Below are 21,957 nucleotides of genomic sequence, written 5' to 3' on the forward strand. Positions count from 1 at the left end.
CAGGCACAGTTAAATGTGGAAATCTAGAAGTTGCTGTCACTGACAGTCTGGGGGGACTTCAGTAGGCAATGGTCTTCAGAAATCAGTTTTGAACTGACGTGAATCCCCCTTTTATGCTATAACATCATTGCTTAACAGATTTTGCCTTGTTGAATGTGGTATGCCTGGGTTTTTATCAGTATACTAACCATTAACTGCTGATAAATGACCTCTCTGGCCCTGAAAAACTGATTTTATATTTGGTGAATGTCAAATTTCTACATTTATACTACAATCCTATGTAAAATGTTTTTTTGGCTAGCTTGATATTTCTGCTTCTACCTTATTCCCATATCCCAATCTTTATTTTGCTCTCCAAGATTTATAAGGGGTGTATCTTAATCAGTACATTTTACTTCCTGATTTTCTGTCTGAAAGAATTCTTCAATGTGATTGACTGCTTAGCCTGCTTGATGATATCACTGTTGTTAGATATGTGGACATCCCCCAGACTTGGTGCCAAAATCAAATACGTCATTTAAAAAGAGAAAATCCATACCACAGAGATCACAGGATCTTTGCATGCAGCTTACGTCAAAGTCAGAGATGAGCGCTATCTCTCCTCTGCTGACTGCAAAATCAGGGACAATGGCTTCAGTCTTCCAATGTTTCGTTGGAAGACATTTCTCCTCATCCTGTACATACTGGATTTCAGACAGGCAGTGTGACACTTTAGAACCAGTGGAAGGGTGGAGAGAGATCTTATATATGGGAGCCCAGTACTGTTTTTGGATGATGTCATTGAGGGTCTGCATATAGGTAAGAGGTAGCTGGGGGCTAAAGATAGATCCTTGTGAACATCAGAGGTAATGATGTGGGAGTGGGGAGAAAAGCCATTTTGGATGATTCCCTGACTATGACTGGAAAGATAAGAATGGAGCCCTGGTGAGAGCAGCCCCAGCTGGATGAAGGTGGGGAAGCATTGAAGGAAGATGGTATGATCAACTATGTGCAGACAGATCGTGAAGAACGAGGAAGGGTAGTTTAGCATTGTGACAATAACATAGTATGTCGGTTATGACTGAGTGTTTTGGGATGTCTTGAGATCATGAAAGGTGCAGAAGCGAGCTGTTTAACTTTTCTCAATATCTTTTCTCCTGCACTATCAAGCTGATTTGTTAAATGTGAGTTGCAGCTGAACACTTTGCAGTAAAATCAATGCAGAGTTATGAGAGCAAACTTTTATTTTTTGAATACTGATGAATCTCTAATAATCACTTTGTCAGAAAACAACTTACTCCTGATGTATGCTTACATGTTTTTCTTTTTTATACCTCCCCTTACAGAAACCTATTAGCAATGGTCTTCCTCCAACCCCAAAAGTGCACGTAAGTGTTTAATGTTTTTCTATAAATAATTTTCTATAAAATTGAAGTAGATTCAATCAATTTATTTTTTTAACCAGACAGATGAAATTTGGGAAATCATCCCAGAGTTGAATTCAGTGAGTGCATGAACTTTATTTGTGAGCACTCTTAATCTTTTGACCTTCAAAGGTTTTCTTTGCTTATCACAAAATGATTCTGAAATGTTTTGGTTTAGATTGCTGACACTTAACAGGGCATAACTTGCTGAAGCTGGACAACCAAGGGCAGATGCCATTAGTTGGAGTTTTCCTTGCAGGTTCAGACTTTTAAATTGTCTGTGTGTTATGTCACTGAAAGGGTGAGCAGATAATGACGCAGTGAGGGAAACTGGCCACCTTGGACTTTAGTGAATAAGGAGAGCAGCTGTGTGTTTCCATAACCAATCAAATTGAAGAATTTTGAAATTAACCGCACAAAGACGAAGATGGGAGTGCGGATTAGACTGCAATACTCTATCAAATAGGGGACAAGCTATTGGATTAGGAAAAGCTTAAAATAAATGTTTATTCAAAATTTAACATTTTAAAATCTCGAAAAATAATTACAACCTGAAGAAATGAGACTTGATACTTGTAACAGGTAATTTGCAGTGGCGGGGATTTTATCAGCTGTAAGTTACGTTTATCTTGTTGCTAGAGGAGTACTTAGACTTGAAATAACTTGAGTTAACTTTCTGAGGTGAGTTTAGATTTGTATTTAGCCCACAAATACAGTAACATCACACCATTTAATGCATCTGAATGGTGAGACAGACAGTAAGATGCCATTTTTTGTGATGCTAATGGTGGATTGGTGTGAATTGGGTAGCAACTTTCAGATTTTTAAGTTTAACTGCGCATCTACCCCTCACCTGAACTATTATTATTTGTGCGTAAATAATAGTGTGCTCCTTTAGTGACAGCAAAATCTGGGCCAACAGTTTTGGAATTGTTTGATCTAGTACTTATAGGGAAGGGAAGTCATTTCAGGACAAATGCTCCTCCATCTGTAGCTATAAGATGGCCCCACGTGCAAATCATTAATCTGGTGTACCTATGTCAAACTTCAGAAATTACAAATCATTACAGATGTCAAATTATTTTTTTTAAATAAAAAGGAAACATAACAGAACGAAAGCTAGTTATTTCCTATGATCTTGGGGTAGTAAACAAGTGCCAAAGTACAGAGCAACAATTGCCCTGTAATTGACCTGATCTGTGTCAGCTGTGACTTAGTTGCTAGAGCACTCTCGCCTGGGTCAGAAAGTTGTGAGTTTGAGTCCCGCTTCATGATTTGAGCTCATAAATATGGGCTGATACTCTAGTGTAGTACTGAGTGAGTGCTGCACTGTCAGAGCTGCCATCTTTAAAATGAAACATTAAACAGAGTCCCCATCAGCTCTCTCAGGTGAACATAAAAGATCCCACAGCACCACTTTGAAGAACTGTGGAGTTATCCTCAGTGTCCTGGGCAATGTTTATCCCTCAATCAGCATTACAAAAACAAATTATTCGGTCATCACATTGCTATTTGTGGGAGTTTGCTGTGTACAAATTGCCTCATTTTCTACATACAACAGTGTGCACTTATGTGGCTGTAAAGTGCTTTGAGATGTCCAGTTGTCATGCAAAGCACTATATAAATACAAGTTTTTCTCTTTCTCAGGATGTGCCTATTCTACCATAAAGGAATAGTCCATCTTACACACAGTTTCACCTTAGTAGCAATATAATTGTCCAGATTTTCCTTCTTCAATAGCGGGGAATTCTGAAAGGTGCAGTCCTACTGGGGGACAATCCAGCACTGCAATATCCAGTGAGCTCACCTATGGAAATCTGGAAGTTGTGGCGCATCTGAATGGGTTCTCCATGCTCATGGTCCTGCCATTCCGAATCTTAAAAGAGGCAGGGTCATGTGTTTGAAGACTTTGTCTGTTTGTCCTCAACCTGCATGTTTTTTTTTTCCATGCAAAAAGTTAGTGCTGATAACCACAGGTGTAAATCAAGTAGTCAGTCCTCCAAGTATTTTTGTCCATACTTCAAATAAAACATTATAAATTATGATTAAAATGCTTTTCATGATTCTCCCAGCTCTTCCACCTGCATCCCCACCCGACCCAGCCACTGGCTCTAGCTCTGCCTGCTCCCTTTTCCCCTCCATGTTCTGTTTCCAACAACAGTGGAACTGTGGAGTGGGAGGAGTCACTTTAAAAACTATTTGAAAATATTAAGAATTATGCATTAAAACAACTTGCCTATCATTGAGCTGAAGACTGACCTCATGCGATTTGTCTTCAGAACGTGATGCCAAAAGGAGGTATGGCTTCACCTGCAATTTGTCATTCTGGAAGCTCTTGTTACTTGTCTCAACAGTAGGCCCTGCTACAGGAAGAAGAGGAAAGTGCAACCTACAGACAAGATATGAATGATTTTGTTTGGGCAGGGAGGCAAATGCCACAGCTTCACCACTCAGAGGAAAATTCCAGGCCAATAAATTGCACGTAACAGGTTTTCATTCTCATAAGGTAGCCCTGATTCACCATGAACTATTCCACAGGAGATCAGCTAGTATAGATAAAGTCTTGCATCAAGTGGAATGCAATGCTTGACCGAGTGGTGGAAGAAGATTCAGTAACAATTTTCAAAAGGGAATTTGAAGTTGAAAAATTTGCAGGGCTCCAACAAGAGTGATGAAATGGGTATAATGGAATAGCTCTTTGTACAAACTGGCATGGGCAGGATGTTCTGCATGATGCTTGTCATGCTTCGGAGCCTGCGTATAAGTTACATCATGGAAACAGGACACCCAGCCGAACCAGTTTGTGTTAGTATTTATTCTCCGCACAAACAGTAATCCTAATCTCATGTGCCCACCATGTTCCCACATGCCTTCATGCCCTTTTCCATGAATAAACTGTTTTTTGAGAGACAGGCTACCTGAGCTACAGCAGATATAATATGACTTAGTGCTGATGACAGAAGTAATGAGCTTATTCTTTCCATGTGTGCTTGTATACATTTTGGCATGATAAGACAGATGTCTCTACTTAGCCATTAATAGTATGTGAGTTTAATTGGTGAATTATTTCATTTTCTATAAGGGTGAAGATCAGGCATAATTATTAACTTCAGTTTGAATTCAATCTAAATTCTAAATTTCATCCAGGCTTAAGCAGGGATATACAAGCTGTCCACAGGAGAACAGTTAAAGTTAATTAATTAAGAAAACTAGCTGAATCTGTTTTTTTCAGCTGGTGCTGAGTTAGTTTCAACAATGTAAATAGGCCTCTCAGTGCATCTTAGCACAGGCGTTCAACATTGAACAAGAATATTGAGAGTTGGGTGAGTGAGGGAGTGAGCAGAAGAGAGGAAGGAGGTGCTCCTTTGCGTTTTCTAACTTTTTCACCCTCTAGGAATTGTCCTTACTCTACAGGGGAAGAAGCTGGCTGTTTGAGTATCTGGTAAGTGGTTAAGGTCTATTCTATTCCTAAGGTTTAAAAGAGTAGACAAACTAGTAGTAAGGTTAATAAAATATATAAAAAAGAAAATAATTAATTGAATAAAATAATTAAGTAGTTAGTTAAAGCATATGAAGGATGACAGGACAAGTACTGTCAAGGCTGCAGCATGTGAGAGCCCCTGGTTGCCATTGTGCTCCAGGGCAAACATGTCTGCAGTAAATGTTTGCAGCTTGAGGAGCTTCAGCTCAGAGTCATTGAGCTGGAGGTTGAGCTAAGGGGACCCAGCGGGCAGGAGTGCAGGAGCCTCAGCCTTTGCCATTGTCCGACAGGTTTGAGGTTCTTTCAGCTTTTTAGATGAGAGCGGGGATTGCAGGGTGGATGAGCTAACTAGCCATAGTATCATGGTACAGGAAGCCATTCAAGTGGGGGGAGCAAAGAGAAATGTAGTGGTAGTAGGGGACAATATAATGAGGGGGATTGACACTGTTCTCTGCAGCAAAGATAAGCGTCTCAAAGGCTGTGTTGCCTGTCCAGTGTCAGGTTTCTGGACATCTGCTCAGGGCTGGAGAGGAACTTGGTGTAGGAGAGGGAGGACCAAGTCGTTTTGGTCCATGTACGTACCAATGACATATGCAGAACCTCAAAGGTGGTGATCTCTGGAGTATTACCTAAACCACATGCAAATTGGCATAGGGAAAATAAGATTAGAGAAATGTGTGGCTCAAAGACTGGTATGGTAGAAGTGGCTTCTGGTTCTGGACACTGGTACCAGTACTAGGCAAAGTGGGGGCTGTACTGTTAGGATCATCGACAGCAGAACTGTGCTGAGATAAACATTCTAGTGAACCATAAGAGGATTTATTAAAAATAACTAGTTGGAGCAAGGGATCAAAGTTGGGAAGATGTGGTAAATCAAAGAGTGGAGACAAGGCAAGAGAGAAAGGTACTAATATGGGAAATGATTGACTGGAAGGGAGAGAGAGTACAAATCTATGAATAAATCAAATAAGGCTAGAGGTTATAAAAATAATAAAAGCACAAAACTAAAGGCTCCGTATCTGAATGCACATACCATTTGAAACAAAATAGATGAACTGATGGCTCAAATAGAAATAAATAAGTGTAATCTGATAGCCATCACAGTGACATGGCTGCAGGATGACATAGATTGAGACTGGAATCTTGAAGGATACTTGACATTCAAGAAGGACAGGGAGTGAAGAAAAGGTGGTGGGTGGCTCTGTAAATTAATGATATTAACCCAGTAGAAAGGGATGACCTAAGTTCAGGAAACCAGGATGTTGAAGCAGTTTGGGTAGAGATGAGAAATGATCAAGGCAAAAGTCACTTATGGATGTGGTGTATAGGCCCTATAACAGTGCCCACATGGTAGGACAGTATAAAGGAAGAAAAAATGGGAACTTGTCAGAAAGGCATAGCGATAATCATGGGGGATTTTAATCCACTTAATAGATTGGAAAAATCAGATGGGCAACAATAGCCTTGATGAGTTCATTAGAAGTTTTCAGGATAGTTTCTTAGAACAGCATGTTCTGGAGCCAGCCAGAGAGCAGGCTACACTAGACCTGGTATTGTGCAATGAGTTAGGATTAATTAATGACCTCATAGTGAAGGTAATCACAATATGAGTGAATTTTACATTCGGTTCTGAGGGAGGGAACTATTTAAAATTTAAATAAGGGCAGTTATAAGGCCATGAAAGCAGAGCTAGCTAAAGTGAACTGGCAAATTCAGTTAAAAGATAGATCAGTAGAGTTGTGATGACAGACATTTAGAGGGATATTTCAGAATACACAGAATAGATGCATTCCAATGAGAGAGAAATTTCAAGGGGATGACCCACCATCTGTGATTAACTAAAAAAGTTAAAGATAGTATCAAACTTAAAGAAAAAGCATATAATTGCACAAAGATGGGTGACGGGTCAGAAGTTTGGACAGAATATAAAGAAAAAAGCAAAGAATGACTAAAAGATTAATAAAGAGGGAAAAATTAGAGTACAGGAGAAAGCTAGCTAGAAATATAAAAAGATAGTAAGAGTTTCTTTGGACATTTAAAAAAGAAAAGAGTTAACAAAGTGAGCGTTGATTCTATAGAAAACGAGTCTGCGGAATTAGTAATGGAAAATAAGGAGATGGCCAATGAATCGAACAGGTATTTTGCATTGGCCTTCACTATAGAGGATACAGGTAACATCCCAGTAATAGCTGTAAATAAGGAAACTGAAAGGAGGGAGGAACTCAAGAAAATTACTAACAGCAGGGAAGTGGCACTGAACAAATTGTTGGAGCTGCAGGCTGACAAGTCTCCAGGTACTGATGGAATTCCTCCTATGATCTGAAAAGAAGTGACTAGTGAGATAGTTGATGTGTTGGTTTTAAATTTCCAAAATTGCCTAGATTTGGGGAAGGTTCCATTAGATTGTAAAATAATGAATGCACCTCCTTTATGCAAAAAGGGAGATGGAAAACAGGATACTGCAGACCAGTTAGCTTAACACCTGTCATAGGGAAAATGTTAGAAGCTGTTGTTAAAGACATTATAGCAAGGCACTTAGAAAAATTGAAGGTAATCGGGCAGAGTAAACATGGTTTTGAGAGACAGAAATCATGTTTTACCAATTTATTAGAGTTCTTTGAAGGAGTGGCATATGCTGTGGATAGAGGAGTGGTGGATGTACTGCACTTAGATTTCCAGAATCATTTGATGAGGTGTCGCATCAAAGGTTATTGTGGAAAATAATGGTTCAAGGTGTAGAGGATAAAATATTGGCATGGATAGAAGATTGGCTTGCTAACAGGAAAGAAAGTAGGCATAAATGGGTCATTTTCTGGTTGGCAAGTTGTAACAAGTGGTGTGTCACAGGGATCAGTGCTGAGGCCTCAACTTTTCTCACTTTGACTTGGATAAAGGTATGGTTGCTAAATTTGCTGATGGTACAAAATTAGGTACGAAAGTAAGTTGTGAAGAGGACATAAGGCTACAAAGAGATAGATTAAGTGAGTGGGCAAAAATCTGGCAATTAGAGTATAATGTGGGAAAATGTGAAATTGTCCATTTTAGCAGGAAAAGTAAAAAAAAGCTTATTATCTAAATGGTGAAAGATTGCAGAGCTCTGAGATTCAGAGGGACTTGGGTGTCCTAGTGCATGAGCTGCAAAAGGTTAGTATGCATATACAGCAAGTAGTTAGGATAGCTAATAGAATGTTCTTGTTTATTGCGAAGGGGATTGAATACAAAGTAGAGGGGTTATGCTTCAGTTATACAGGGCATTGATGAGTCCACGTCTGGAGTGCTGTGTACAATATTGGTCTCCTTATTTAAGGAAGGATGTAAATGCATTGGAAGCAATTCAGAGAAGGCTTACTAGACATACCTGGAATGGGTGGGTTGTCTTATCTTATGAGGAAAGGCTAGCCTTGTATCCACCAGAGTTTTAGAAGAGTAAGAGGTGACTTGATTAAAACAAATAAGATCCTGAAGGGTCTTGACGGGATGGATGTGGAAAGGATGTTTCCTCTTAGGGGAGAATCTAGAACTAGGGGTCACTGTTTAAAAAAATAAGGGGTCATCCATTGAAGTCAGAGGTGATGAGAATTTCTTTCTGAGGGCCGTGAGTTTTTGTAACTCTCTCTTCAAAAGGTGGTGGAAGCAGAGTCTTTGAAAATTTTTAAGGCAGAGCTAGATGGAATCTTTGTAAGCAAGGGGGTGAAAGGTCATCAGGTGTAGGTGGGAATGTGGAGTTGAAGTCACAATCAGATCAGCCATGATCTTATTGAATGGCGAGCAGGCTCAACAGGCCGAATGGCCTACTGCTCCTCCTAACTCATATGTTCGTATGTTATATGCAAGTGAGGTGGCTTAAGCACCAATGGATTGTGACTTGATGCATCACTTGAAATTAGATCACAAAATATATTACAAATTAAATCGGGGTTCTCAACTGGGATTCCGCAACCTTCAAAGGGTCTGCAAGGAGGCTTCAGGGCGTCCACCAAGATGAATAAATTCCCATGGCCACCACAGGGACATTTCTTAATGACTCCTGGGCGTACTGTGGATACTACCCTATAACCCCAGCCCCCCAGGCTCATGGTCTTTGGTCCACCATGTTGCCAAAGGCATGATGTCCAGTCTCAGTGGACATGCTCTGCTCATTAGTAATGGACTAGAGGAGAAATGAGAGATTGTATTGTCATCAATACCATTGGTCTCATTAGCTCTCTTATCAGTTTCAGTGACACTTTCAACCTTGATTATCATGTAGTTACTTCAGTATAACTACCAACCATGGCAACAGTCAACTAACTTAAGCAGCACAAAAACAGAATTACCTGGAAAAACTCAGCAGGTCTGGCAGCATCGGCGGAGAAGAAAAGAGTTGACGTTTCGAGTCCTCATGACCCTTCAACAGAACTAGGTGAATCCAAGGAGAGGGGTGAAATATAAGCCGGTTTAAGGGGGGGGGGGTTAGGTGGGGGGAGAGAAGTGGAGGGGGGTGGTGTGGTTGTAGGGACAAGCAAACAGTGATGGGAGCAGATCATCAAAAGATGTCACAGACAAAAGAACACAGGTGTTGAAGTTGGTGATATTATCTAAACGAATGTGCTAATTAAGAATGGATGGTAGGGCACTCAAGGTATAACTCTAGTGGGGGTGGGGGGAGCATAAAAGATTTAAAAATAATGGAAATAGGTGGGAAAAGAAAAATCTATATAATTGGAAAAAACAAAAGGAAGGGGGAAGAAAGGGGGTGGGGATGGAGGAGGGAGTTCAAGACCTAAAGTTGTTGAATTCAATATTCAGTCTGGAAGGCTGTAAAGTGTCTAGTCGGAAGATAAGGCGCTGTTCCTCCAGTTTGCGTTGGGCTTCACTAGAACAATGCAGCAAGCCAAGGACAGACATGTGGGCAAGGGAGCAGGGTGGAGTGTTAAAATGGCAAGCGACAGGGAGGTTTGGGTCATTCTTGCGGACAGAGCGCAGGTGTTCTGCAAAGCGGTCGCCCAGTTTACGTTTGGTCTCTCCAATGTAGAGGAGACCACATTGGGAGCAACGAATGCAGTAGACTAAGTTGGGGGAAATATAAGTGAAATGCCTCTTCACTTGAAAGGAGTGTTTGGGCCCTTGGACAGTGAGGAGAGAGGAAGTGAAGGGGCAGGCGTTGCATCTTTTGCGTGGGCATGGGGAGGTGCCATAGGTGGGGGTTGAGGAGTAGGGGGTGATGGAGGAGTGGATCAGGGTGTCCTGGAGGGAACGATCCCTATGGAATGCCGCCGGGGGTGGTGAAGGGAAGATGTGTTTGGTGGTGGCATCATGCTGGAGTTGGCGGAAATGGCCGAAGATAATCCTTTGAATGTGGAAGCTAGTGGGGTGATAAGTGTGAGGACAAGGGGGACCCTATCATGTTTCTGGGAGGGAGGAGAAGGCGTGAGGGCGGATGCGCGGGAGATGGGCCGGACATGGTTGAGGGCCTTGTCAACGACCGTGTGTGGAAAACCTCCGTTAAGGAAGAAGGAGGATATGTCAGAGGAACTGTTTTTGAAGGTAGCATCATCAGAACAGATGTGACGGAGGCGAAGGAACTGAGAGAATGGGATGGAGTCCTTACAGGAAGTAGGGTGTGAGGAGCTGTAGTCGAGGTAGCTGTGGGAGTTGGTAGGCTTGTAATGGATATTGGTGGACAGTCTATCACCAGAGATTGAGACAGGGAGGTCAAGGAAGGGAAGGGAAGTGTCAGAGATGGACCACGTGAAAATGATGGAGAGATTGTTCTTTCCGGGACACCCTGGTCCACTCCTCCATCACCCCCTACTCCTCAACCCCCACCTATGGCACCTCCCCATGCCCACGCAAAATATGCAACACCTGCCCCTTCACTTCCTCTCTCCTCACTGTCCAAGGGCCCAAACACTCCTTTCAAGTGAAGAGGCATTTCACTTGCATTTCCCCCAACTTAATCTACTGCATTCGTTGCTCCCAATGTGGTCTCCTCTACATTGGAGAGACCAAACGTAAACTGGGCGACCGCTTTGCAGAACACCTGCGGTCTGTCCGCAAGAATGACCCAAACCTCCCTGTCGCTTGCCATTTTAACACTCCACCCTGCTCTCTTGCCCACATGTCTGTCCTTGGCTTGCTGCATTGTTCCAGTGAAGCCCAACGCGAACTGGAGGAACAGCACCTCATCTTCCGACTAGGCACTTTACAACCTTCCGGACTGAATATTGAATTCAACAACTTTAGGTCTTGAACTCCCTCCTCCATCCCCACCCCCTTTATGTTTCTTCCTCCTTCCTTTTGTTTTTTTCCAATAATTTATATAGATTTTTCTTTTCCCACCTATTTCCATTATTTTTAAATCTTTTATGCTCCCCCCACCCCCACTAGAGCTATACCTTGAGTGCCCTACCATCCATTCTTAATTAGCACATTCGTTTAGATAATATCACCAACTTCAACACCTCTGTGTTTTCATGTTCTTTTGTCTGTGACATCTTTTGATTATCTGCTCCTAACACTGCTTGCTTGTTCCTACAACCACCCCACCCCCCTCCACTTCTGCCCCCCCGCCAAACACACACACACCTTAAACCAGCTTATATTTCACCCCTCTCCTTGGATTCACCCAGTTCTGCTAAAGGGTCATGAGGACTCAAAACATCAACTCTTTTCTTCTCCGCCGATGCTGCCAGACCTGCTGAGTTTTTCCAGGTAATTCTGTTTTTGTTTCGGATTTCCAGCATCCGCAGTTTTTTGTTTTTATAACTTAAGCAGCACTCTACCAATATCAGTTTACAGTCTCCTAATGGTTGATGCTGAGGTTGCTAAAACTGACCAACTTCAGCGATCATACTCTACCATTTTCTGCAGAACTTTTTCAGCTTTGGCCACAGTTTATTAACTTTATTGATGTTTGTCAGTAATGCTGTATGAATCTCACCGGAGAAGAGGTAAATCAGTGGCAGCAAGATAAGTTACAAAGAACAAAAAAATCACTGTAAACACACACAATAAATATCAGATATAGATAAATGTTTAATTTGATACCTCCACATCTTGGCAGGATTATTGTTTAATAGCAAAACAAGTTTCATATTAAGTAAAACAAAAATAGTAATTAAATAGTAATAAAACAAAAATAGTGATTTAGATGTGTGTAATTGTATAACTACTTTTTATACAGAAAAAAATACTTGTGTTACCCGGTTCCTGTGGAATGTTACTAACATAGAAGGAGGGGTCCTCAGAAGCAAGAAGGTTCAGAACCCCTGAATTAGATCATTTCCAGCATTCAGCGTCAATGGAGTTACACCATATCACTCGTACAAATATTACAGTTGCATTTAATTAATTGAAGCTTTAGATTTGTAAAATAACAACAGAATGTGTATGTAAGCACTTAGAGTTCCAATGGTAAACTATTAAGGAAATTTGAAAACAAGCATCAAACAGCCAACAAATGTTAACAGTAAAGATGATGAACCCAATTTGGATATCCTTACAGTTGCCTTCTTTGACTTTAAATTGATGAATGTATTGTGCCATTATAAAACCATTTTAAAAAGTTATACATTTTTTAAGATAACCTACTGAATGATTGCATTTTGTGTGTTTGAGATATGTTTACCAATGTTTTCCAATTGTGGTCTGTATGATCATGAGGAGCCAAAGCCTACAGTTCATGAAATTTCCAAAGTTTTTCTTAATTGGCAGCAGAATTTAAAGGCAGGCCAATTATCCAATTTTTTTGATGCTGACGATGCATATTTGGAAAAAACTTGAAATGAGATGGTGGCAAAACAGTAATACTAAATTTTGATGTTGTAACAGCTGGCATAGCCAAATATTAGACTACACTGATACGTTGAATTCAGGGATTGTAACTTTGCTTGAAATTTATAGCATTATTGGCTATCGGCATTTAAGATTAATTGTGAAGATGTTGTTTTAAAATGGTCTTGCTTGAAGAAAATGCTGCCAAAATAGGGAACTTTAGCCAAGTTAACTACTGTGCGTTCTCAGAAAGACAATGTACACAAACCCAAGGATTTGCCTTCTGCAGCTGTCTGTCCTAGTAGGTTGTCCTAGACGTTGCATTCAGCCAATAAAATGACCTTCTCGGGAGTTGTCCTCTTCAGGAGCAGGGCCTGAGGGAAGAGCATCAGATTAGCTGAACTGACTATAGTCATCAGTGGTGCAGGCTCTATGGTTGCCAACTCTGACTGGACACGTTTCTGGAGGCATTGGCCCCTGTCTCCATTCTCTGCCCTGACATTCCCTCCATTGGTTGCCCAACATGTTCATCCTTGCGATGGCCTGCCTTCCTACGGCAATTGGGGAAAAAAAACAGATTCATCATAATTCCATTAGATGATTCTTAATTGTCCCCATGATTTTTCTCCTGGGTTTTGCTCGCAGCAGTGCCCTACAGAATAACCTTCAATTCCTGGCGAACCCGGGGCAATTCTGGATGATTGGCAACTTGCGCAGCAGATTTTACAGCTAGATCATTTTCATAAACTAGTCTATCCGCAAATGTTCACCTCAGTAACTCGTATTAAAAACAAATTCAGGTTTTAATATATTATAACCGGGTTTGTAAATAACTTCAAAAGAATGCTGTGCCCCAAGCATTGAAACGCCACCACCATTTGCTGTCTTTTTGCAAGACTACTTTTACTGTCACCATATGATCAATGTGACCTAGTTTCAATTTAGATTTAAAAATTTTAGCTGTGCTCTCTTTGTTTATACCAATGTGTTGCAATGTTTAACAACTAACTGTACGTATAATATGAGACTATACATTCTAACACTTGGGTCACTTTGTGTGGCACCGCATTAAACTTCTCTCTTTCTTTACTCTGGTCCATTTGTAGTTTTAACTGTTATGTGACACCAGAATCCAAGTGGCCACCCTATTGTATCTCAGATTCTATTACAAACAGCCATGCTGAATTATTTTCATTTACCCGGAGGTGCTAACTTGCATTCCAACTCATTGCCCTTTTCCTTTGTCCTTCCCCTCTCAACATTTTTCCTTCTAAAGACAGAAAATCATGCTGTTGTATGGTTTCAGAGGCATTCACTGGTTGCCTTCCATTGACTGACTCAGACTAGTAGATTCTGGAGGGGATAATTCAACAAAAGCCAATCTTACCCTTGCTTAATGGCTACATGTGGACTTGAGTGAAGATCATGGAGATCGCAATCAAGATACAAGATTCCTGACTGGTCCACTTTTTGTTTTGATAGCTTGAATATGGAGGTTATTTTAGTTCCCTACCAGGGCTCCATTAACATAAGGTATCAACTCAGTGACTTTCCTGGTCCAATAGCCCAACGTCACAGCAGATGGTGATCTGTTTATCTACTAAATCATTGTGGGTTCATCACCTCAAAATATAGATGTTTTGATTTTTCGCACAATTGCTTAATGTAGCACAGCTTTCACTGCATGTACTGCAGATGTTATATAAAGAAAAAACTTTCACTTAAATCAAGAAATATTTGTGATTTGATATTTGTTTGTGTTCCACTGAAATTCGATTTAGCTAGCTTTGACATTCTTTTTCCCGAGTGTTACTTCTTGTTTAGTCGCACAGAATATTCTAGTATTAAATCTATTGAGCTGTTTTCCAAAAATCTTTATAAGGCTGCCCAAATTATTAAAAATGGAGAACAGTTTAATAATTTTGTAATCCAACTACTGTTTTAACTCCCTTCCCCAGGCTGCATTTCTAATTTTAAAGAAATTCTGAAAGTAACTACTTGGGTTGAATTTGAAAAGTGAATATTGTGAAATTTTTAAATCAAAAAATGCCTTGAAGAGCCAAAACTGTAGTAGAGGATACCACCAAAGTAAAAGAGAAACAGAGGTAACTAAGGAAGCAGTGATTAGGTAATGAAATGGTTAGAATTTTAGCAAGTCTTTAAGTTACAAGGTAAGAGAAAAGCCTGAGTGAAGTAAGGAGTTGCACAGTTTTGAGGTCCTGAGAAAGAATAAATTATAGAAAAAGTGTGAAGATTCGGAGAGGAGGGGGAGTGACCATATTTATGACATTCAAAGTTTGGAAAAGCTCACTGTTCAGAGGATCAATCACCATAATAATATGACTAATTAGAGAACAGGAGGAAGATTGACATCTGCTAGAGATGTGAGATAAATTACCATAGGATAATTCCCTTTTATCTTGCCTGGTATTGGAGTGCAAAGTAATTTTGAAGTCTGGGGTGGCCTTGGTCTTTATAGACTCTTGAAAGCTATTGAGGAATAAGGCTATTTGAGAGAGGAGCTGAAGATTCATGAGAGCACTGATAGCAAAGGATGCGGAGTTCTATTGGAGGTCTAAGAAAATAGACTAAGAATATTGGTAGAAGGGTTGTGTCCATTTAAGCGAAGACAACTGTTGATTAGCTCTATGAGAGGCATGAAGAAAACTGTTCTTCAAGAATTTGAGTAAGTATGATTTGGATTGTCCTTCCTGAGAGGGATCAAAATGTGAGCCAGTATTTTGCTTTGAGCGGACTGGAAGTTATTTTCATTGTAAGGTTTGTGATCGAACATATTGCTCAATCAATAACGTAAGAGTTGTATGATGATTGAGGAAGGTCGTTTATATGAAGAAGGAACAAAATAATTCCTGGTCAACCTGAGTTAATGTTAATAAGCCCTGAAGATAAGTAAAGGAAATGTGATTGCCATCAGCACTGATGCTTTGATGGAAGTTTATATAATGGTACATTGTGAAATACATGGTGGCAGTCCCCAAAGACTTTGGAGATTTTAACAGTAATGACAAATCATCAAAATGTATACCATTTCCAAATAAAATACAAAATTTGAAGTGAAATACGCATTAAGTTTTTAATAGGAAGATAGTTCATATTATTTTGTTCTGATTTTTTTAGGCGGTAATACCACACTATGAAATAAATTTGCAGCCAAAAAAGGTAAAAGCTGAAAGTAGGTGTTGTAGGAATCCAAATACAGAACTGGATCATTTAACCAATAACATGCTGTGACACATGGACCTAGCATGGTGGATGAGAATTAAACAGCACTAATTGCAAAAGTCTTTTGCTGTGGCTGTAGTTTTAAAATATCACATTTCCTTTAATTTTTCAGGGACAATGCTGTACTAATTGCAAAATTAAAACATTGTGATTGCTATTTCAGAAAGTAGTGCTTTACCAATTGTGGCGTTTCTTTGTGAAATGTTTGGCCTCAGTAAGTAAAAAGAGGAACAAATTCAGTGAAATACCACATGTAGGAGTCAAACAACCCCACTGTAGCTAAAAAGGAAATGTCTGCTGGTGGTACCCTGTATTTTTTTCACTTTGCAATCATGTCATGTAAAATGACCAAATGCAATGCCATTTTAAATAAAACTGAAATGAAATCAATCTTTTTCAGATGGGTGCTTGTTTCTCTAAGGTTTTCAATGGTTGCCCACTGAAAATTCACTGTGCAACATCATGGATTAATCCAGACACGAGAGGTATTTGTTGTTCCCAGAACTAATTATTAGAGCTTATTATTAATTTCTACTTCCTTAGTTTAGTTATTTATGCTTTTCCCTCTGTAGATCAGTACCTCATATTTGGTGCTGAAGAAGGCATTTATACTTTGAACCTTAATGAGTTACATGAAACATCAATGGAGCAGGTAAACTTCAGCTTTTTAGTTTGTTTTGAACAATGTTTAATATTTAATCTGTTATTCATGTCAATGAAAGTACCCTGTTGATGTACTGCCCAGAATCCGCCTTGAAAATTAAATTGTGTACTCAAATAGCTCAAACATTGGCTTGTTTTACTGTGGGGAGTTGTGGGAGTAGGCAGAAATATAATATTTTATACCTCTTGATCTCTAAACTGCTCAATGTATTTAATTTTAGCTTGTCCAAAGAAGGTGCACATGGCTGTATGTAATGAACAATGCATTACTTTCAATATCTGGTAAGTTCCATATAATTTTTTCATATCTGAAGTTCTGTAAATCACTTCAACAGTCTTCTTGAACGAGAGGCAATGGCAGAAAATAATTCTATGCAACCTATAAAGATCTTTACACAGCATGCATGTGGTATTTTACAGGAGATAGTCTTGCTTTAAGAGCTAGCTATAGAGTCATAACGGCACCGAAGGAGGTCATTTGGCTCATTGAATCCATGCTGGCTCTCTGTAGAGCAATCCAGTCAGTCCCATGTTCTATCCCCATAGCCCTGCAAGTTAATTTCCTTGAAGTGCCTATCCAATTTCCTTTTGAAATCATTGATCATCTCGACTTTCACTGCCCTCATAGGCTGAGAGCTCCAGGTTGTCATCACTCAATGTGTTTTAAAAGAAAAATTTTTCCTCACATCCCTGCTGTATCTTTTAACCAAAATCTTACATCTGTGTCCCAGTCCTTGTACCATCAGTTAATAGGAACAACGTTTTTTTTGTCTATCTTATCTAAACCTGTCATAATCTTCTACCAAATCTCTTGCCAACTTCCTTTGCTCCAAGGAAAACAACCCCAATTTCTTCAACCTAACTCAGCATGCCATTCAGATACTAGAAATTTGTTTTGCTTATGGTGACACTATTTTACATTGGAAAATGGGTGCACAATCCAGGTGTGCATAAAATGTGAAATTTTGATGATGGACCTAGGACCAACTTTCGCGTATAACATGCACTGTTATACTTTGGAAAATAGGCCTGATACCCTTCTGTGCATTATATGTCTAGAATTATGGCAGAAATATATCCTACAGCTGAGGGAAACAGACTCCATTGTTGCATATTCTGCACAGCTTGCATTTGAATACAGGCCATTGTCAGCTTTGACTGTAGAAGCCATATTGACTAATTAATGTTGCTGCAATGACATTAAGATCTGAGAATAACATAAGTGGAATATAAAGTATTGCACTGAATTGAATTCCTATCCCTAGAGCTTTACAGTCCTGTCAACTATTAAGCTTAGTGGTTGGCACAAAAGCTTAATGGTGCTACAAAATCTTTTAGAATGTCCATGGTCTGAGCAGTCCCTTTTACTGTTCTTAGGTGTGGAGGTACTTTTAGGCTTTTAATATATCTGTTAGTAGATGTTGATAAAATGTTTCCCTACAATTATTTCTAAAACCCCTGGGACCATCCTGGTAAATCTTCTCTGTACCATCTCACAGAGCTTCATAAAGTGTGGTGACCAGAACTGGATGCAGTACTCTATTTGTGTCCTAATCAGCGCTTTATAAAGTTTCAGCATAACTTGCTTGTTTTTGTACCCAATACCTCTATGTTTGAAGCCCAAGATCCCATAAGCTTTGCTAACTGCTCTCAGTATTTCCTACCACCTTCAAAGGTCTATGCACATGAATCCCAGATCACTCTGTCCCTACACACTCTTCAGAGTTGTACCATTTATTATACATTACTTCTCCTTATCCCTTCTGTCAAAATGCATCACTCTTCTCTGTATTAAATTCCATCTGCCACTTGTCTACCCATTCTGCTAGCCTATATATGTCCTGTTGCAATCAATTAGTATTGCCTTCACTGTTTGCATATTTCCAAGTTTAGTATCATCAGCAATATTGAAGTTATTTATACACAAAAATATATTGAAAAAGCAATGGTCCTAGTACTGACCTTTGGAGAACACCATTGTTTACAATTTTCTGGTCTGAAAACAGCTATTTATGATGCCTTGCTGTTTTCTGTTCTTAAACTAGTATTTTATCTAAACTGATACTGACTTTCCTATTTCATGAGCCATAATTTTGTTCACCAGTCTTTTATTCGGTACTTTGTGAAATGCTTTGAAAAACTGCATTTAGACAACATTCATTGTATTCCGTTTGTCAGCCTTCTCTGTTACTTCATCAAAAACTCAATTAGATTAGTCAAGCAGGATCAGCCTTTTACAAATTTGTGCTGGTTCTCTTTAACTCAAACCTCTCAAGTACTTTTCAATTTTTTTGCTTGATTATTATTTATAAAACCTTACGCAATGCTGACATTAAATTGACCAGCTTGTAATTACTAGGAATATCCTTACATCATTTCTTGAACAAGGGTTCAAGGTTATGTGTGGCAAGCCCTATCTCCACCCCAATTCCCTTAGCAAACTGGATGCAAGCCATCCGGAACAAGGGAATTATCCACTATTAGCATGCCCAACCTTTCCAGTCCATCCTGCATATCTACTTTTTGCTACATCCATTACTTCTACCATCTCTGCTTCTGTGAAAAATTTGCGAGCATCCTCTTCCTTGGTAAACATTGATACAAAGTACTCGTTAAGTTTTCCAAACATGTCCTGCATCTCTAGGCTTATAACACCTTCTTTGTTCCTAATAGACCCCACCCCACCTCTTACTATCTGCTTACTATTTATATTTATGTTGATTGCCATTTCATTCTCTCATTCTCTTTGCCAGTCTTATTTTTCTCTTCACTTCCCCTCTCAACTTAGCCTTTTGGCATGGTTCTTGCTGAAGAATTCAGCTGGCATGCATCATGTATTTTTTTTATTTCTTCATATTCTCTATCTCCCTAATCATTCAAGGAGCCCTAGCTTTGGTTTCCCTGCCTTTCCATCTTATTGGAATGAACCTAGCCTGTGCCTGCAACAACACCTCCTTAAAAATCACCCATTAATCCATTAACAGCTTTTCCTGTCAAACTTTGATCCCATTTTACCCTGGCTAATTATAGAGATATTCTATATCCCTTGCATTCAGAATCCTCTGCTACAAATAAGATCGAATAAACCAGATCATGGAGCAAAAGTCTGGCTTGATCCTCTTTATAAAAGCTTTTCAACAGAATGTGATCTCTTATGTGTCCTCATGCGACTCTCAACAGGGAGGGAACTTAGCCCATGTTAAGAGCAATTTTGAGTTTTTTACTGTTTGATCCCATGTTATTGTACATAATGTATACTAGTGAGACCTAAAAGTATGCCCGTGTTTCCCTTCAATTGTTATTGAGATGGAGGAAAAAGAATGGTGAATAAATCCTGACCTTGCCGAAGAATTTAAGAAAGGTTATTGCCCAGCAAACTCCGTGGGCTGGAGTTTACGTTCTGCTGCTGGAGGATTTGAAGGCGGGGGGGCTCTTAAAATCTAGCGCATGACCTACCCACTCTACCCCGACCTGGAAGACATTTTACTGGGGGCAGCGGGAGGCGTTGGGTGGCCCACTTGCCCATTCTTGGGCCTATTAAGACCTTTAAACGGCCAATTAATCCCAATTAGCTGTTAAATGACAGTGGGACAGTGTTCTTCCCGGAGTCTGACTCTTCATTGAATTTTTAGCTGGGTAGGGGCGGTGAGGACCACTGTGCCCTCTAAGACCCAGCCCCTTCAGTCATATTGCGTCACTCTGCTATTTCAAACAAATGAAGGTGCTAGCCTTCCATGTATTATCATTGTATGGTTAATTTCCTTTTGGTCATTAATGAAAAGTTATACCATGCTCAGTTACATTATTAAATATTTGTGTGTAAGGATGAATGTTCCCATCCGATTCCTGTAGTGTATTTTGGACTGTACTGAAAGCAAGAGAAAACATTTTTAGATTTTACCACTGAGGTAGTTGTGTTTCTCCCATAGCCTTGTGCTTGAGATCCGTTAGGACTGACTGGAGTTTGTTTTACTTGCAGGGAAATGTCAGTCTCGGTGAGTACCTGTTGTTCAGAGTACTCCCCATTTTTTTATGGAAGGAACAATTTTTTAAAAATGATTTTACATAGAATTTTACAGCACACAGGCCATTCGGCGTTTATGCTACACATGAACCTCCTTACACTTTACCACCTTACCTCATTTGATATATCAACATATCTCTCCCTTCCTTTCTTCCTCATGCATTCATCTGTGCTGCGTGCCTCACCATTCCATGTGGTGCTGAGTTCCACCTGCTCACTTCTCTGAGTGAAAATGTTTCTTCTCAATTCCTTATTTGATATTTTGGTTATATTTTGATTTCCTTTTTGAGTGGGGAACCAGCCCATGTGTCCAGGATTGCCTTTGTTGCACACTAGAAGGTGCATAACTTCAGGAAGTTCTAATGCTTCTCGGGTTTTTTTGTCTGCGTGTGGAGTAACCTTTTGATTAGTTTAAAGTTGAATCTATGTCCCACCCTTGCTCTTAGCAATGGAACCATTCTGGAATTTTTCCTGTTAGTAACATGTTAAGGGTGGATTGCCAGTGGGTATTTGGGTTCATCCTTCAAAACTTAAATTTTGGCAGAAGAATCAGTATTTTCAAAAAGAAAGCAAATAAATAAATCAAAGGTAAGTTTGAGACAGTTTGAAGTTTCCATACTTGTGGATCAAGATCACTTGTAACACAGTTATATTGAGGCCATGATGTGCAACTTTCCAGTCTTTGTACTGTGTTCCCATTCACAGTTTTGGCAACTTATTTAGAGCCAATGCTTTACTGGATCTTTGGTAAAGGATAAGGTTCTAGTTGATGCAAATTTTTTTAAAAGATTTTTTAAAAGGCTATTTATTTTGCCATATTCATGTATCAAAGAGGGAGAAATTTGACATGAAATATTCACTGGGGTAATGCATTTATGGGATTTGCTGTAGCCTAGATCTCGTGGGCAAAGATACCTCAACAGTTATGGAACCTTGCTGGTAGTAACAGATGTTACAGGATGATTTTCTTATGGTCTCTGCAAAACCCTGTGGGTAATGTTAGCTAAGCAGATGTAGTGTGTGCTTTTGTTATGATCACCTGAAAACAGCACCTTTCAGGTGGCAACCTGTCAGTAGTCAAAACCATAGATAAAGGCAAAATACTGTGGATGCTGGAAATCTGAAACAAAAACAAAAAATGCTGGAAAAACTCAGCAGGTCTGACGGCATCTGTGGAAAGAAAGACAGAGTTAATGTTTTGAGTCCGTATGACTTTTCTTCAGATCTCTGAAGGGACCAGATATGACACCAATACTGTGAACAGTTTGGTTCAGTCTCATGCAGTTGAAGAGTCATCTGGACTCGAAACGGTAACAGTAGCCAAAACCACCCTGCACTTGAGTAGCTAGGACTCCTATTGAGCCTGGAGATATCCTATCTGGAAGCTT

General features: G+C 39.7%; 1 protein-coding gene across 9 annotated transcripts in view; it reads left to right on the forward strand.

Annotated features, from left to right (window-relative positions):
• map4k3a (mitogen-activated protein kinase kinase kinase kinase 3a) overlaps positions 1-21,957 on the forward strand; it is a 304,817-nt gene that overhangs the window by 246,331 nt on the left and 36,529 nt on the right. For all 9 annotated transcript variants that reach the window (XM_041213479.1, XM_041213499.1, XM_041213517.1 and 6 more), the window contains 4 exons: positions 1,326-1,367; positions 16,283-16,367; positions 16,455-16,534; positions 16,767-16,827. In XM_041213479.1, coding sequence (XP_041069413.1) covers positions 1,326-1,367; positions 16,283-16,367; positions 16,455-16,534; positions 16,767-16,827 — 268 coding nt within the window. The remainder of the gene's footprint in view (positions 1-1,325; positions 1,368-16,282; positions 16,368-16,454; positions 16,535-16,766; positions 16,828-21,957) is intronic.

Source organism: Carcharodon carcharias, chromosome 2, assembly GCF_017639515.1.
Source record: "Carcharodon carcharias isolate sCarCar2 chromosome 2, sCarCar2.pri, whole genome shotgun sequence".
In the NCBI taxonomy this organism is placed as follows: Eukaryota; Metazoa; Chordata; class Chondrichthyes; order Lamniformes; family Lamnidae; genus Carcharodon; species Carcharodon carcharias.